The sequence below is a fragment of the Lutra lutra genome, chromosome 13, assembly GCF_902655055.1.
Source record: "Lutra lutra chromosome 13, mLutLut1.2, whole genome shotgun sequence".
Classification (NCBI taxonomy): Eukaryota; Metazoa; Chordata; class Mammalia; order Carnivora; family Mustelidae; genus Lutra; species Lutra lutra.
In genome coordinates this window covers 10,134,138-10,150,906 of record NC_062290.1, presented here as the reverse complement: position 1 = coordinate 10,150,906, position 16,769 = coordinate 10,134,138, and the positions used below count along the sequence as shown (strand labels likewise).

The following is a 16,769-nucleotide window of genomic DNA, read 5'->3' as shown; positions in this document are numbered from 1 at the left end:
AAGGAAGAGCCATGGGGTAAATCCAGACGTTTATGTGGAGGTAGGTCCGCAATGACCATTGTCACCCGCACGCGATGGCAGGATCAATCTGCCTATATAACTAAGGGGTTAGAGTTGCAAGAATGGAGTCAAGGCCAGCTTCGTCCTTCCCTTTTGATTTTCCTATTAGAGATTTCATAAACCAAACAGGTACAGATTTTTCATCTTCAGCCTTATACTTGAACACTGACTTCACCCTTTTCCAGTGGGACATCCTTTACATTTGAATATGGACCCAGTGAGTGGCAGCGACTATGTCTTCAAGATGGGTAATCAGTCGGGGATGGAGGCACAAATCTTTCCTGTGCAAATTCACATGTGTAAATAAGTGGTTCTCAAACCGGGGTGATTTGGAAGCCTTTGGAACAAGAATATTTCTCTCTGGGGTGAATATGCTGTCTAGGATTTGGAACAGTGGACCAAGTGGGAAGAGGACAAGACATTTGCCTGAAGTAGGGGACATTAAGTAATTGAGTCAGTCCTTGTGTCCTGTTGGTAAGACCCAGAAAGTTAGGCAGACTTGTCACTGAGAGATGTCATGAGTGACCCAATATGGCAAGGTCATTCTTGTCATTTCAGTGGGGGTCTGATGAGAGGGAACACAGCTCTAGAGCCAGACTTCCTGACTTTAATTCCCGACTGACATTTCCTACCTATGTGATTTGGGGCAAGTTGTGTAACATATCTGCGTCTCATTTTTTAAATTTATGACATGGGGATGATGTCATGAACACAGTACCTAGCTATAGGATAATTATGAGAATTTAAGTTTAAATTAATAAATAAGAAGTATTTGAGGGTGTCTGTGTGACTCAGATGATTAAGGGTCTGCCTTCGGCTAAGGTCATGATCCCTGGGTCCTGGATTGAATGAACCTTGTGTTGGGCTCCCTGAGTGGGGAGTCTGCTTCTCCCTCTCCTTCTGCCTTTCCCCACCATTCATGCTTTTTCTCTCAAATCAATAAAAATCTTTAAGGAAAAGAAAAAGAAGTACTTGGGAATATTGCCTGACACAGGGTAAGGAAGTGCTGTAATATTGTTTCTTTGAGTCAGGAATATGATTCATCAAAAAAATACACATTTGTTCTTCTATTCTACAAATATTTATTTAGCACCTACTATGTTGCAGGCACTAGTCCAGCTGCTAGTGACTCATCAGTGGATCAAACATCAGATAAAAATCTCTGTCTTCCCAGAGCTTTCCTTTTAGTGGAATATACTAGTAAAAATGCAAAGGGAAAGAAAAAAAATAAAAATTATAGTTAGCCTAGTACCTGTTCCATAGCTGTTAGATAAATGGATATATTTTTCGTATTGTTATTGTGTTATTGTCCTATAACTTTATTGAGCTGGAGGTTTGAACTCTCATCTTAGATAGGAGAAGAAAGCTAAACCTATCCAGAATGCCGTGGTAAGAAGAAACTGAAACTACTCCATACAGACTAGAAAGGGAAAAAGAGAAAGAAAAGAAATGAAGTTAGGCCCATCCCCTGTGGTCACAGATTGTGTGTAAAACAAGCTGAGGGGCACCTCACTGGCTCAGCCGGGGAGCCTATGGCTCTTGAGCTCAGGATTGTGAGTTCGAGCCCCACGTTGGGTGTAGAGATTACTTAAAAATAAAATCTTTCAAATAAATAAATGATATGATTAATGAATAAGAAAATAAAATAAGCTGAGCCTTTTGTTGCTTTCTTATCCCTGTATCAGACATTCCACCTCTAGATTTCCATGTTGGAAGGCAGTAAGACATTCTGAGCAGCGGACCCATCTCGCTACGTAGCAAAGCAGAGAACAGTGTTGGTTCTTATCAGCTGGCTGCAGCTGAAGAGAAGAATCCATAAGACCTCATTCCTCCAAAAATAATTCACTTCTGAAAGGAGACACTTCTTTGTGATAGTGACCTCCTGAGCACAGGGTTTTGCGTTGAGGGAAGAACTTGGCACGAATAAACTCCAGACTTTATTCACTAGTTCTTTTTTTTTTTTTTAAGATTTTATTTATTTATTTGACAGAGAGAGATCACAAGTAGGCAGAGAGGCAGGCAGAGAGAGAGAGGGGAAGCAGGCTCCCTGCTGAGCAGAGAGCCCAAAGTGGGAGTCGATCCCAGGACCCTGAGATCATGACCTGAGCTGAAGGCAGAGGCTTAACCCACTGAGCCTCCCACGGGCCCTCTTTTTTTTTTTTTTTTTTAAACAACATATAATGTATTATTTGCCCCAGGGGTACAGGTACAGGTCTGTGAATCATCAGGCTTACACATTACACATTTCCTGAGATTAAGAATCTCTTATGGTGGGGTGCCTGGGTGGCTCAGTGGGTTAAGCTGCTGCCTTCGGCTCAGGTCATGATCTCAGAGTCCTGGGATCGAGTCCCGCATCGGGCTCTCTGCTCAGCAGGGAGCCTGCTTCCTCCTCTCTCTCTGCCTGACTCTCTGCCTGCTTGTGATCTCTCTGTCAAATAAATAAATAAAATCTTTAAAAAAAAAAAAAAAGAATCTCTTATGGTTTGTCTCCCTCCCCAGTCCCATCTTGTTTCATTTTTCCCTCCCTTCCTCCCACGGCTACCCGCCCTGCCTCTCAAATTTCTCATATCAGGGAGATCATATGATAATTGTCTTTCTCTGACTGACTTATTCCACTAAGCATGATGCCCTCTAGTTCCATCCACGTCATTGCAAATGGCAAGATTTCGGTTTTTTGATGGCTGCATAGTATTCCATCGTATATATATACCACCTCTTCTCTATCTATTCACTTGTTGATGGACATCTAGGTTCTTTCCATAGTTTGGCTATTGTAGACATTTTTGCTATAAACATTCGGGTGCACGTGCCCCTTCAGACCACTACATTTGTATCTTTAGGGCAAATACCCAGTAGTGCAATTGCTGGGTCGTAGGTAGCTCTATTTGCAACATTTTGAGGAACCTCCATGCTGTTTTCCAGAGTGGCTGCACCAGCTTGCATTCCCACCAACAGTGTAGGAGGATTCCCCTTTCTCCACATCCTCGCCAGCATCTGTTGTTTCCTGACTGGTTAATTTTAGCCGTTCTGCCTGGGGTGAGGTAGGATCTCACTGTGGTTTTGATTTGTATTTCCCTGATGCCAGCTATTCACTGGTTCTTTGTCTTTTCTTTTCCAGGAATCTTCTCTACGTCTACCCGCAGAGGCTAAACTTCGCTAACAAACTGGCTTCGGCGCGGAATATCACTATAAAGATCCAGTTTATGTGTGGAGAGGATGCTAGCAGCGCGATGCCGGTAAAGACGGACAAACGTGTGCCTTCCACCAGGGCACCGGTGGTCCCCCCCAACCCGGTCGGTCCAGGCAGACAAAATGCAGGGCTCGTCCGCGTGCAGAGTCCGTCCAGTCAAGCCTGCATGTCAACACCTGCTAAGGCCTTTGGGGCTACTCCAGTATGGGTCCCAGGGTGCTGAAGGGGAAACAGGGTCATTCTAAGCTGAAAGTCTCTTCCCCGACTTACTCGGTAGTGATCTGTGACATTTGGAAGAGCAGATCGTTTTAGAGCATTGAAAAACGTTACGAAATCTTTCCACATCACCCTCCTGGCGGAAGAGCTGGTGAGGCGGGCCCGCTGTGTCGGCCACGTTTGCACTCACCCAAGCCCCAGGCTGCCTCTGGAGGTAAATGTGAAATATTGCCTAATAACAATAACACCCACGCCGTCTCAGCACCCTTCAGGAGTGGGTCTTCAGCCTGAGACAAAATATAAATCAAATTATAAGATATACTACCGCACTCTCGAAGGCACCCAAAAGGCCAGAATTTGTATTATTTTATGTTTCTGCCACTAAATGAGATGGGCAGTTATCCCATCCCTAAGCCCTAGAATTCCGGTCCTATACCTTTCTACTGAAGGAAATTTTTTCCAGTGTTTCTATTCTTCAGATACCTACTTTTTTTTTTTTTTTTCTTTAAAAAATCATCCTTCTCTTGACACATGCACCTTCCCAAGGCAAGGTCTCTTTTTGTGACAGTGATGTGAAAACAGTCCTCAAGGAGGGCTCCCGTGGTTCCCTGCTTTAGCCCTTAGCAAGGCTCCCAGGGCTGTCTGGTACAGCTGTGCAGAAGCTTCTGGGAGGGGACACGTGAGGGCCAGTCCCAGCCTGTTCTCCACTCCCCAAGCCCTGGGACCTTGTCATGACTGTTGCTGCAAATAGGAGAAGACTCTTGTTTTCTTTGCCCAAAGGTGAGTCAAATCATATACCTTCAGGGCTGAGTCAGGCCACAGGAGGTGTCTTTTTTTTTTTGAAGATTTCATTTATTTATTTGACAGAGCACAAGCAGACAGAGCAACAGACAGAGGGAGAGGGAGAGGGAGAAGCAGGGTTGCCGCTGAGCAGGGAGCCCGACACGGCTCGATCCAAGGACCCTGGGATGTGACCTGAGCCGAAAGCAGACGTTTAACTGAATGTGCCACCCAGGCGCCCCTAGTGTATTTTTCTAAATAACAGGAGCACATTGACAAGCCAGGGAACGTCCTGATCACACAAGAGACCAGGTCCATGTCTTTGGAGGAGAAAGAACCTGGATCAGAGTCACTGGGGACAAAACCATGTGGCTTTGCCTAGAGTATGGACCTCTAGACAGCGAGGCCAAGTGGAGAGGGCACTGGTTTTCTAGTCTCACACCCATCTGGCTCTCGGTCACTAATACAGCTCCTTGGGGCCTCAGTTTACCCTTCACAGCTGGTTCTTCTACATTGGTGTGCAGTTGGGTCAGTTGTAAACCCAGCACACTTAATTTACAAAATGTAGCTTTGCCAGACTCAAACATCCACGGGGCTGATGACAGTTGCTTTGGTTTGCCCAAAACCCCCTGCTAATCTGGTCCTTTCTCTATTGGCGCGCAGGTCATCTTTGGAAAATCCACTGGCCCTGAATTTCTGCAGGAAGTATACACAGCTGTTACGTACCATAATAAGTGAGTACATTTCCGCATCTCAGATATATGCCATGGTTGTGTCAGTATCTCCTGGCTTTTCTGAATCCCCTTTTGGTGATTCCTCCCAAAAGTTTTTATAACTCAGGGACTATGGGGCAAAGGAAATATGTCGGTTCTATGATTCTGTACTGCAGATTCATACTTTTTGTCATTAACTAAGACAGAGAAGAACATGTCTTTAAGAAATGAATATTGTTTTGACTTTTCGGGAGCCTTCTGATGTAGCATGACTCAGAAAGTTTTATGGTATTAAATAAAGTAAGACATTTCCTAACTAGCTGGAGATACTGCAGGGGGTCAGAAGCAAAGTCCAACTCTCCTTTCCCTGTCTCCTTGTCTTCTAAATAATACTCCACATCTGTGCTACTATCTACTTTAAGAACATGGAAATTGGCCAAAAGAGAAATGGGTGGGTACACTGTGGGTACACTGAGTCACAGATTAATGTCTCAAGTCATCATTGACATTTCACAGGTTGGGGAGGGAGCGTCAGATGGACTCAGGTTTGATCCTGGCTTGATAACCTTGGCCTATTGAAGTATTTCTCTGAACCCTCTTTCCTACCTTGGGACAGGTTGAGATGAGTAACATACTTGAAGCCCTTAGTCAAGTATCTGGGTCTTTGTAATTCAGTGAATCAGGTTCCCTTTCCTTCCTGTCGGCATTCATTTGCTAATCTAGGTTCCTCTGATGAAGGCCAGAGATGGGGCCGTCTCTGTTCTTGGGGGTGGAGATAGAAAAGGAGGCCATAGCAAGACCGAGTCTTCTTTTGGAAATAAGTTGAACTTTCCCATTATGTGTGGAGTTTGTTTGTTTGTTTTCCTGACAACGCCTTAAGTTTGTGAGGAGTCCTTTGTAAACAAAGCAGGTCTGGGGGTATAAAGGTTGGTCTCAAGGATCTTCGGCGTGGGAGCAGAATGATGTAAAATGAGAAGCACACCAAGCAGGCAAATTCTGAGGTGCAAAGGGCCTGTGGCATTAGAAGGGATCGTTGGAGAAAGCATCATTCTTGCTTAAGCTTTCTCATGTACAATGTGCTTTTGAAACAGGTCTCCTGACTTCTATGAAGAAGTGAAAATCAAGCTCCCGGCTAAGCTCACCGTAAATCACCACCTCCTGTTCACCTTCTATCATATCAGCTGTCAGCAGAAGCAGGGGGCCTCCGTGGAAAGTCTCCTGGGGTACTCAGTAAGTCGTTTCCAACTTACCGATTCACACTTCGGTGGTTGGACTCCAAGGTCCCTGCAGACAAACAATTCAGTTCAGCTCATTTGCTTTTTTCCCATGAGAATTCGCAAAATGTGCCAAACCAGATTCTAGCAAAGACCAGAAATGACGTGACTTGGCACATGACAAATTTCTGCAATGGCAAGCTAGCGGGTGGTAGATATTGGAAGAATACGCATTTATAAAATAGCATCGCAACATCCATTATTTCTAGATCCCATATATATGCTCCACTTCCCCCAGGGGAAGAAAGTTACTTCTTTAAGAAATATAACGGGTAAAATAAACGTTGATGTTGTCTAGACACTCACAAACATGGGCCATAAAGAAAAATGCTACTACTTTGGCTCTGAAAGCAGTAAATCACTGATACCCCTATCTCAGGAGCTCTCAGGGAATTTAAAATGCAAAGAATTTGACAGAAATTACTGCTCGCAAGAGGCCTGGTCAATATCTAATCATCATTCAGTTGCATTTGATTATTGTGAGCTAGATAAATGGCCAGCATGATATGCTGTAATAATTCCGCTTTATTCTTTACATCATCTGTTTCAGTGGCTGCCAATTCTCCTAAATGAACGTCTTCAGACTGGATCCTACTGTCTCCCTGTTGCCTTGGAAAAGCTGCCCCCCAATTACTCCATGCATTCAGCAGAGGTAAGCAGCCAGCTAGCCACTCCCGTGCCTTCCTATCTTCCAGTTCTCCAAGGAAGTTAGAAAAGCAAGCTTTGGGGGCACGTGGATGGCCGGCTCAGTTGGTTGAGCGCCCGGCTCTTGATTTTGGCTCAGGTCATGATCTCAGGGTCGTGAGATCTAGCCCTGAGTTGGGCTCCCTGCTCAGGGTGGAGTCTGCTTATTCTCTCTCTCCCTCTGCCCCTCTCCCTACTTGGTCCCTCGCTCTCTCTTTCTCTCTCAAATAAATAAAAAAAGTCTTAAACCAAAACAACAACAAAAAAGGAAAACAAGCTTTCATGTGAAATTTCTTGACTTTCAAATGTTGGCAGCTAGTTCAAAATGTTTCCAGCCCTGGGCCACACAGAACTGTCTGGAGGCTGGATCCAGCATTGGGCCCCAGTCTGTGACTCTGTCTTGGAGAGTTCCAGAAGTCCACACGCCAGGCACTCTTCCCACTCCTGCGAGGACAGCATGCTTCCTTCTGCTAGCATGCAGGAGGTGCCCACACTCCCGTGGCTGGGTCAGGCTAGGCCGTTCTCTCGCAGGGCTGTATGATGGTGTCTCTAGAGGATGACTATTCTGGTGGGGAATTAAGGCCAGAAATGGTCCCCAAGGACTGCAGAACCACCAACTTATAAATGGTATAAAAGAGTCATTTTGAGTAATGAATGCAGAAGCCTTTGGGACTACTCTCTGGAAACCTTTTGTTAAAAGGGAAAGTGACTGCAGGCTCTCCAAGGCATTAAAGTTTCATGTCTTGTAAGATATTCTACACTTTGTCTCGATGTTCCTGATTAATGGGGAAATCACTGCAATATGACTTTTTTTTTTAAGATTTTATTTATTTATTTGACAGAGATCACAAGTAGGGAGAGAGGCAGGCAGAGAGAGAGGGGGAAGCAGGCTCCCCACTGAGCAGAGAGCCTGATGCAGGACTCGATCCCAGGACCCAGAGATCATGACCTGAGCTGAAGGCAGAGGCTTAACCCACGGAGCCACCCAGGCGTCCCCAGTGCAATATGACTTTATTCCCATCCCTAGAATCCAGGGTCATCAATGCTGGATGGGAGCTTACAATCCTCACTCACTTCAGACCCCTCCCATCCATATAAGAAAATGAGAGTTAATTTGACTCGTCAAAGTAACAACAACTCATTCTGTGAAGAACTGAACCCAAGTGCGGGACTCCTGACTCCTCGGCTAGTTCTCTCAGGCTTCCAGGGAGGGACACACCTGCGTAACCCTGACATTCACACTCACGCTGCCTTGCTCTGCTAGTCTGTAACCAGAAAAGGGGATTGGATTGCTAATTGGTTTTTTTTTTTTCTTTTCCCTTTAACACAGAAAGTCCCTTCACAGAATCCTCCCATTAAATGGGCTGAAGGACACAAGGGGGTATTTAATATTGAAGTGCAGGCTGTTTCTTCTGTCCACACCCAGGTAAGGAATGTATCAGCGTCCTCTTCAAATCAGAGGCAGAGGGCTCACAAGAAGAAGGGGGTGCAGCAGAGAACCGTCTGTGGACAGGCCAGTAGAGGACCAGTGACAGAGTTCATGCATGGATACAACAAGAAACCACCTTCACTGCATCCTGGAGGCTTACAGGCCTGTTCAGGTTTTACTGGTCATTTAAAGGGAGAGACCTCCTAACACTGTCGAGTGCCTAGATGAAGGAATGCAGTATCTGCCCTTTGGGCTAAGACACCATGCAAGGGACACCATGAACAACCTTTTCCTGCTGCTGTCTCACTCCCCTTTGTCATTCCGCCATTTTCCCCAGCTTTTTTTTTTTTTTTTTTTCCCCAGTTCTCCATTCCTCCCTTTTCTTGCCCCTGTCTGCACTTTCCATCTGTTCAGACCCCATTTTGGCTGTGTGTTTAACCAAGTGTGCTCGCCTCTGCCCACAACCAGATCAGATCCGAGGCCAAATTCTATTTTCTTCAGTTACTAGTCATCAACAGATTCTGTTCTGTGCCCGCCGCTCTTCTGAGGTGGCCATAGCCTCGGTCTGAAACCGGCAGGTCCTAGAGCTTCGGGTCATGAGCCCCCCTCGGAGCGTGGACGGGGTCCGCCCCAGGACGCCTGCTGTCTGTCTTCCCAGGACAACCACCTGGAGAAGTTCTTCACCCTCTGCCACTCCCTGGAGAACCAGGTGACCTTCCCCATCCGAGTGCTGGACCAGAAGATCAGCGAGACGGCGCTGGAGCACGAGCTGAAGCTCAGCCTCATCTGCTTGAACTCCTCCCGCCTGGAGCCGCTGGTGCTCTTCCTGCACCTGGTGCTGGACAAGCTCTTCCAGCTGTCCGTGCAGCCCATGGTCATCGCCGGCCAGACAGGTGGGGCCCGCGGGGCTGGGGCGGGGCCGGACGGGCAGGCAGCGCCTTGCGTGACACGTGACTTTCCAGAAATCCTGAGAACAGGGACAATGGGATCTTCCTTTCTATCGATGATGTGAATCCAAGGGAAGCCAAAACCAGGGATAATTTTTTTTTTGAGACTTCCTGGACATTGAATAAAAAACAGATTAATATAGGATGCTTAAAATGATAGTTTTCAAAAATAGGTGTATTGAATGATTAGAGGTGATCGTTCAAAGTCCATTCCTGGTAATTGATGGATTCATTTGAACACTGGGGTATTTTTATTTTCTTGACCGACAAGGAAATACGATGTTTTAAGGAAGTAAGACAGCTCGCATTAAACGGTAGCAAAGGAACTCTCCAAATGGGGCTCAGTGGGATCACTTCTTTAATTGAGCCATAAAACACATACCCTAAAATCCACCAAAGTGTACAATTCGTTGGCTTTTAGCACATCTCATGGCTGTGCAACTGTCACTGGTCTCCAGTTCCAGGAGATTTTCATTAGCCCGAACTGAAACCCATGCCCCTTGGCAGTTGCTCCCCATTCACCCTTCCCCTCAGCCCCTGACAACCACTCATCCACTTTCCAATAGTATGTTTTAAATGCTTACTTGGCACAAATTAACACTATTTAAATACAAGGTGTAAGACTTCTCTTGGAGACAATGTCACGTAAGACCTGGGTCCAGTGGTCCTCCCGACTCCTGCAGGAGAAGGATGGCCAGGTGGTGGGGCGCCTTTATTGGACGCCGTTTTCAGCTGGGCTGATGTCATTTTGAGCCCCCAGACTCGCAGATGTCTTTCGGACATTGCTCGTGCTCCCAGGGCTCTGCTAAGTCTTGTGGGCTTGGCAGTAACAGTTGAGAGCATGTGGGACCTCAGAGAACTTAAAACTGAGCAAAGAGCATCAGCGCAGGACCGTCCTCTAAAGGACACAGCTAAATATTGGGGGAGGTGAGAACCTCAGTCTGGGAAGACGAAGGAGGGCCCCAGGAGGAAGACAGCGGTATTGAGATAGCTTTGAAGGATGGGTGGGGGGCAAGGGGCCCACATGGAGATAGTCAGATGTGCAGGGCAAGCGCAGAAACCAGGAGTGTCTGGTTCAGAACAGAAGGGGTTCCGAAAATGGTATCAAAAGACACCTTCCTGGGACTGTCAGAAGAGAAGTGACTGGCACAATGGGGCTATGGCACGGGAGTGAGTGGGTGGGGAGGGAGGGAGTGGGTGGGGAGGGAGTGAGGCACTCAGAGCCTGGCATACGCTGGGCAGCCTTCAGAGCCAGGGAAGAAGAGAACCTCCGAATCCCCCGCTCACGCCGTGTCCTGGGATGCATCTCTCGTGGTGCCACAGTTAAGGTATCCTGTGTTGCAGACCAGCGTTTCCTCACTGTAGCCGTTGTCTCTCCAGCTGGATCCCTGCTGAGTGGCTAGCTCCACCGTCCCCAGATTCCTTCCGTCCCGAGATTTGCACTCGCACACAGACCTGTGCAGTAGACAAACCATTCATTCCTAGGTTTTAAGCTGCTTCTTTGTAGCAAGTTGCCACCCGTCCTGGGGCGACAGCCACCGACTAGGTGGAGGCACTTAACATAGAAGCATTTATTCAGAATATGTCAAGTGCTCTGGTCATCACAGGGGTGGAGACGAGAAGAAGGGAGAAATACGCTTCTCCCGAGAAGGCTGGAAGCCTGCTCACGGAGACAGAGGTGACCACCGGGAGCAGCCAAAGAACTTTGAGTCTTGGCGTCCCTGAAGCCCTGTACCGAGTCATGTCCGAGGCTTCATGGAGGAGGCAGATGGGGGCCAGCGGTGAAGAATTGGTGGGATTTTGCTGGCGGGAGCACAGAGGGCTTTCTAGCTGAGAACAACAACATGCGAAAAATTGCAGAGCTGAGACAGAGCAGACACGTGATGGGGACAGGACAATTGCCTCATTTTAAAGGAAGTTGAATTGGAGCAGGAAAGAAGGGTAACAAGTTTGGGTAACGAGGGTGAAGCCAAACTGTGGAGGGCTGGGAGCTCCTGAACAAGACCGTGCACGGTAAATCAGTAGTTTTGTGCAGGCCCATGTGGAGGAGAGCATGACACAGCTACTTTTCTAGATTAATCTGTATGCCAAGAAACTGCATGGTGCAAGGACACATCTCAGACGGGAGGGCGTGTGAGAATCACCAGGGCATCTTTTGATCACGGCTCGGTGGCAGGGGGAGGATGCCTCGACGGTCTCCTGTCTTTGCGGTGAAGACCCGCAGTGCTGGCCAGAGGAGGCTGAGGAAGGGGGAGAGGTGACGTGGTTTGCAGTCAGCAGAGCTGGGATGGAGGAGTTTTCCCCACAACCACTCGCCCTGCCCTGGCCGCCATCTCGCCCAGCCTGGTTCAGCAGGTCCACTGTGAGGACTCCTTGACGCTGCCCCAGAGAACATTCTAGCTCGGGTTCCTTCGGGACCAATTGTGAGGCCGCCTGTTTTTCTCTTGGTTCCTCAGCCAACTTCTCCCAGTTTGCATTTGAGTCCGTGGTGGCCATAGCCAACAGTCTGCACAATAGCAACGACCTGGCCAAGGACCAGCACGGGAGGAACTGCCTACTGGCCTCCTACGTGCACTACGTCTTCCGCCTGCCGGAGCTGCCGAGGGACCCACCCAAGTCAGGTAGGGTTGACCCCCCAATCCCCACCCCGGCCATGGGTGCCTGGTGGGTGGGACCCTGCGCCTGGCCTGCTACCCTGTAATTCAAAATATCATAAAAAGCCCAAAGTTAAATTGTATATTTGATTTTTTGTTGTTGTTAAAATTGATTTTACTAATTTTTTAATTTATTTTTGTATTGGTGATACCAAACTTATTTGAATGCTGAAATTAGAAAATTTGTTTCTAGTTTTTTTTTTTCTGACTCGCTTTCTTGCTGCCTCCCTCCTGCCCCCGCCTTTTTAAGATTGATTTATTTATTTTAGAGGGACAGAGTTCATGAGCACGGGAAGGGGCAGAGGGAGAGAGAAAGAGGTTCAAGCAGGCTCCCTACTGAGCACGGAGCCCAACACCCAGAGCTCCATCCCAGGATCCTGTGATCATGACCTGAGCAGGAATCTAGAGTTGGACGCTTAACTGAGCCACCCAGGCACCCCTCCCTCCCTCTTTTTATACCCAAAGCACTTGGTTTTTTTCTTTCTCTGTTGATAACCCAGTGGATAATTTGATTTGGGTGAGGATCTTTATTTTCAAAAATGGAGACAACAGGTGTCTAGGATGCTAGGATAAGAATGACGAAGGAAAACAAATATCCCAGAGTAGCGGTGAGCACCGGTTCCTCAAGTTTTCGTTATGAAAAGCTAACTCCCTTTCCTCATTTCCCCCAAACTAAACTTCTGAAATAATAACAGTGCATCTCTCCATCCTTCCCAGTTATGTACAGAGGTAGTCATCACCTGACACTTCCAGTCAGCAGGATGTAAAAAATAGCATCAGCAAGTTTACAAAATTCGAGGTTCTAATGCAGAAACTTGCCCTTTTTATTAGTCCGTGCAACCTCATTACAAGTAAACCTGTAATTTTTTTTTTAAAGATTTTGTTTATCTGGGAGAGAGCAAGAGTGGAGAGAGAGAGAGAGAGAGAGGGTGCAGAGGGAAAAGGAGAAGCAGACTCCCCGCTGAGCAGGGAGCCCGACTCCGAGCTCAATCCCAAGACCCCGGGATCATGACCTGAGCCAAAGGCAGATGCTTAACCGACTGAGCCACCCAGACACCCCAGAAAACCTATAATTTCAATTGATTTTTTTAAAGAACTCGCATAATCACTTTGGAAGACATACACATACTGAAAAGTGAGAAACAATGTGTGAGATGTACTTATCCTTGGATTCTCTTATCTCAGAAAATCTTGCATGACTTATAAAGTTGTCTTAATTTAAATATTAATAAATTTAGAAGTCCCCATTTCCAGCTTGTCTGGAGCAAGCTACAGCTCAGGCCACCCTGGGGGCTGTTTCCCTGTGGCCCTAAGGGGGTGAAGCTCTGTAGCCGCCCCTGCCTTCAGATGAGGCAGGTGTTTCCCAGCTACCACAGTCCTCACCCCCTCCCTGGGGCCTCACCCCCTATCTACTTACCCCCAAAGCCATGCTCCTCTGACCTCTGCTAGGCCTTTGATGATAAGACCCTAATTCTGAGATCTGCTCAAGTGGGTTTTCGTTCCACTCTCCACCGTGTCCCTCTTCAGTTCCGTCCCCAGCATGGTTCAGTGACATGGATCCCCTCTTTCTGTTGACATGTCTGGGCCTGATGGGGTGCAGGTGGGACCGCCGCCCTCCCTGACCCGCGCTACCACACGTATGGACGCACGTCCGCGGCCGCCGTGAGTTCGAAGCTGCTGCAGGCCCGGGTGATGAGCAGCAGTAACCCGGACCTCGCGGGGACACATTGCGCGGCCGACGAGGAGGTAAAGCACATCATGACTGCGAAGGTACGGGAGATGCCAGAGCCTGGAGCGTGACACGAGCTTTTTTAGTTTTATTTATTTTATTTTTTTATAGATTTTATTTATTTATTTGACACAGAGAGAGAGAGAGAGAGAGAGAGTGCACACAAGCAGGGGGAGAGGCAGAGGGCCACCCAGGCACCCAAGCTTTTTTAGTTTTAGCGAAAACTTAGAGAAACAACACAAAATGGACCACAACCAGGTCCACGGATCTGCTGGTCACGTGTTCTCGTGCTTCAGCTGTTGAAGTGATCGAGACCGTTCTGGAAAGAGGCAGGGGCAAGACTGGCATTTGATCTGCTCCGTTAGTCTCAGTGGTTGGGAAGTTTTTAGAGCGCCCCTGATTGAGCCACTTGGGGTCTGTTTTCAAGGTAAACAATGTAGCTTTAACTTTTTTTTTTTTTTTGATGCCTTAGAACAGTTGTTTTTTATTTCGTTTTATTAATTTTTTAATACCTGCCCTTTACATTCGTTAACATCCATAGATTAATTATATCATATAGTAATTCCCCAGAGCAAAGCCAGGTTTGTTTTTTTTTTAAAGATTTTATATATTTATTTGACAGAGATCAAAAGTAGGCAGAGAGAGAGAGAGGAGGAAGCAGGCTCCCCGCTGAGCAGAGAGCCAGATGAGGGGCTCGATCCCAGGACGCTGGCATCATGACCTGAGCAGAAGGCAGAGGCTTAACCCACTGAGCCACCCAGGTGCCCCGCAAAGCCAGGTTTTATAAACAAAAACAGATCGGATCGGAGACGGTTGAAGACTTGTGCTATACTGTTTTCCTCCCATGAATTCTTTGCTTTTTCTTGATAAATATTCTTTTTATTTTAAAACAGTTGCAGATTTATGGAATTATTGGGAATAGAGTACAGAAAGCTTGTGTATCCATCATGCCTAGTCTCTCTGTTATTACCCTTTTACATTAGAATGGTACATTTGTTCCAATTCATGAACTAATATTGGTCTGTGATCATTATTAACCCAAGTTCATATTTTATTCAGATTTCCTCCATTTTACCCTCATGTCCTTTTTCAGTTTCTGGATCCCAGCCAAGATACCACATTACATTTTGTAGTCCTGTCTCCTTAGTTTCCGCTTGGTGGTGACAATTTCATAGACTTCCCTTGTTTTTGATGACCTTGCCACTTTTGAGGGGTCCTGGTCAGATTTTGGTAGAGTGTGTCTCATTTGAAAATTTATTTCGAGCTTGTGATATAACCACACACTATAAAATTGACCCATCACAAAGCTACCGTGAATTCTTCATCTGAATTTTCTTTCCAGTTATCTGTGGCCCCTGTGACTAAACTTCTAGAGTAATATCATTTCCCCTGAGTATGATAAATCATACTCTCTAGGTTTTGACATAATTTCTCTTACAAAATCCTCCCACTTGAGATGGTACATTGTGAGAAAAAGGAATTTGGAGACCGGGGTTGGGTCAGGACTCTACCACCCCTCAACTGTGTGATCGTGGGCGAGTCCGCTCCTGCTCTGGGACTCTTGTTGCTCTTCTCCATAGAGTTTCTGAACGCTGGATGGATTTAAGGATCATCTATGGATCCACTACTGGAGATTCTGACAATCTAGAGTGTGCATGCACCTTACGACATTGTTCCTACGCCGGTGTTTTTGACTTACAGAATCAACCCACGGCTGGGCTGGAGCTGGCTCCTACCAGTTTCTGAGAGCCGGTCACTTAAATTTTCTGGAATTTTCTGAGCCGGTTGTTAGACGCTATTAAAAAATGAAATTATATAAAATACCAAGTTTTATTAAGTTTAAAATAATCTAAATGCACTGTGGTATCTTGGACTGTATCTTGAAGCTGAAACTGGACCTCAGTGGAAACCTAGTAAAATCTACATCGGTGGTTTAGTTGCTAGTGAGGAGCCAATGTTAATTTCTTAATTTTGACAAAGGTACCAGAGTGATGTCAGATGTTAACATCAAGAGGAACTGGGGAAAAGAAGCCGTGCGAGAACTCTCGATCACCTTTGCAACTTGTCCATAAATCCCAAATTACTCCGCTTTAGAAAGGCAGTACTCAGACACTATCCCTTCCTTGCTAGTTTGCTACATTTTACTCTTTATCTGTGTTCTTGAAGGTTTTTTGTGTCTCTTGTATCTGTATGGTGGAAATACTCTATAATGATTTGCTGGTGCACATTTCTTCCCAACACTGTGTCCGGTGACATCATCTGAACTTGCAATCTGTCGTGATGAAAGCATTTAAGGTACAGAAATAAATATTGCAAATCAGGTCCTCCCCCCAAGAGCTGTTTGCCAAACGTTTGCCAGCGCACCACAGTACGCCTCATACGTAAGGTCCCTGTAAGCAATACCATTTCCTGATTTCCCAGGACACGTGGCCTATTATTCACAGCCTTGATCATTCTGGTTTCCTTTAAGAAAATTGAAAATACTAAATTTCTATGTGAATGGAGTTAAGAATTATCTAACTATTTTGTAGAAAGGGGAGAGCATTTGTCCACAGTGGTTTTTGACAATTTTTTAAATGCAGTGTTTGGGAGCCCAGGAGAGTACCATCGTAGCCCACAGAGAGGTGCTGTTCCCACACTTTGTTTTATGTTCCCCACCTCCCCCCAAAAGTCAGAATATACAAGAGACTTCAGCACCCCCTGTCCCTAAGTAGGTTTTTTTTTTTTAATTAACATATAATGTATTATTTGTTTCAGGAGTACAGGCCTGTGCTTCCTCGGTCTTCTATAATACCAGTGCTCATTGCAACACTTACCCTGCCCAGGGTCCATCCCCAGCCACCCTATCCCTCCCCCACCCTCCCCTCCAGCAACCCTCAAATTTGTTTCCTGAGATTCTAAGTCTCTTACGCGTGTCTCCCTCTCCGGTTTCCTCTTGTTTCATTTTCCCCTCCCTTCCCTGATGATCCTCTGTCTTCTTTCTCAAATTCCTCCTATCAGCGAGACCATAGGATAATCCTGACCAGGTTTGCAACTATGTGTTGTTCTACACACGAAACCACTAACAGGGATTATGTCAGGAGCAAGTAGAAT

General features: G+C 46.4%; 1 protein-coding gene across 3 annotated transcripts in view; it reads left to right on the top strand.

The window, feature by feature from the left end:
• The window catches only part of DOCK8 (dedicator of cytokinesis 8), a 205,506-nt gene that overhangs the window by 122,475 nt on the left and 66,262 nt on the right, over nt 1–16,769 (top strand). For 2 of the 3 annotated variants that reach the window (XM_047699089.1, XM_047699091.1), the window contains 8 exons: nt 3,179–3,296; nt 4,910–4,980; nt 6,051–6,189; nt 6,784–6,885; nt 8,248–8,343; nt 9,005–9,239; nt 11,750–11,914; nt 13,548–13,717. In XM_047699089.1, the coding sequence (XP_047555045.1) occupies nt 3,179–3,296; nt 4,910–4,980; nt 6,051–6,189; nt 6,784–6,885; nt 8,248–8,343; nt 9,005–9,239; nt 11,750–11,914; nt 13,548–13,717 (1,096 nt within the window). The remainder of the gene's footprint in view (nt 1–3,178; nt 3,297–4,909; nt 4,981–6,050; nt 6,190–6,783; nt 6,886–8,247; nt 8,344–9,004; nt 9,240–11,749; nt 11,915–13,547; nt 13,718–16,769) is intronic. The other variant, XM_047699090.1, reaches the window with a different exon arrangement.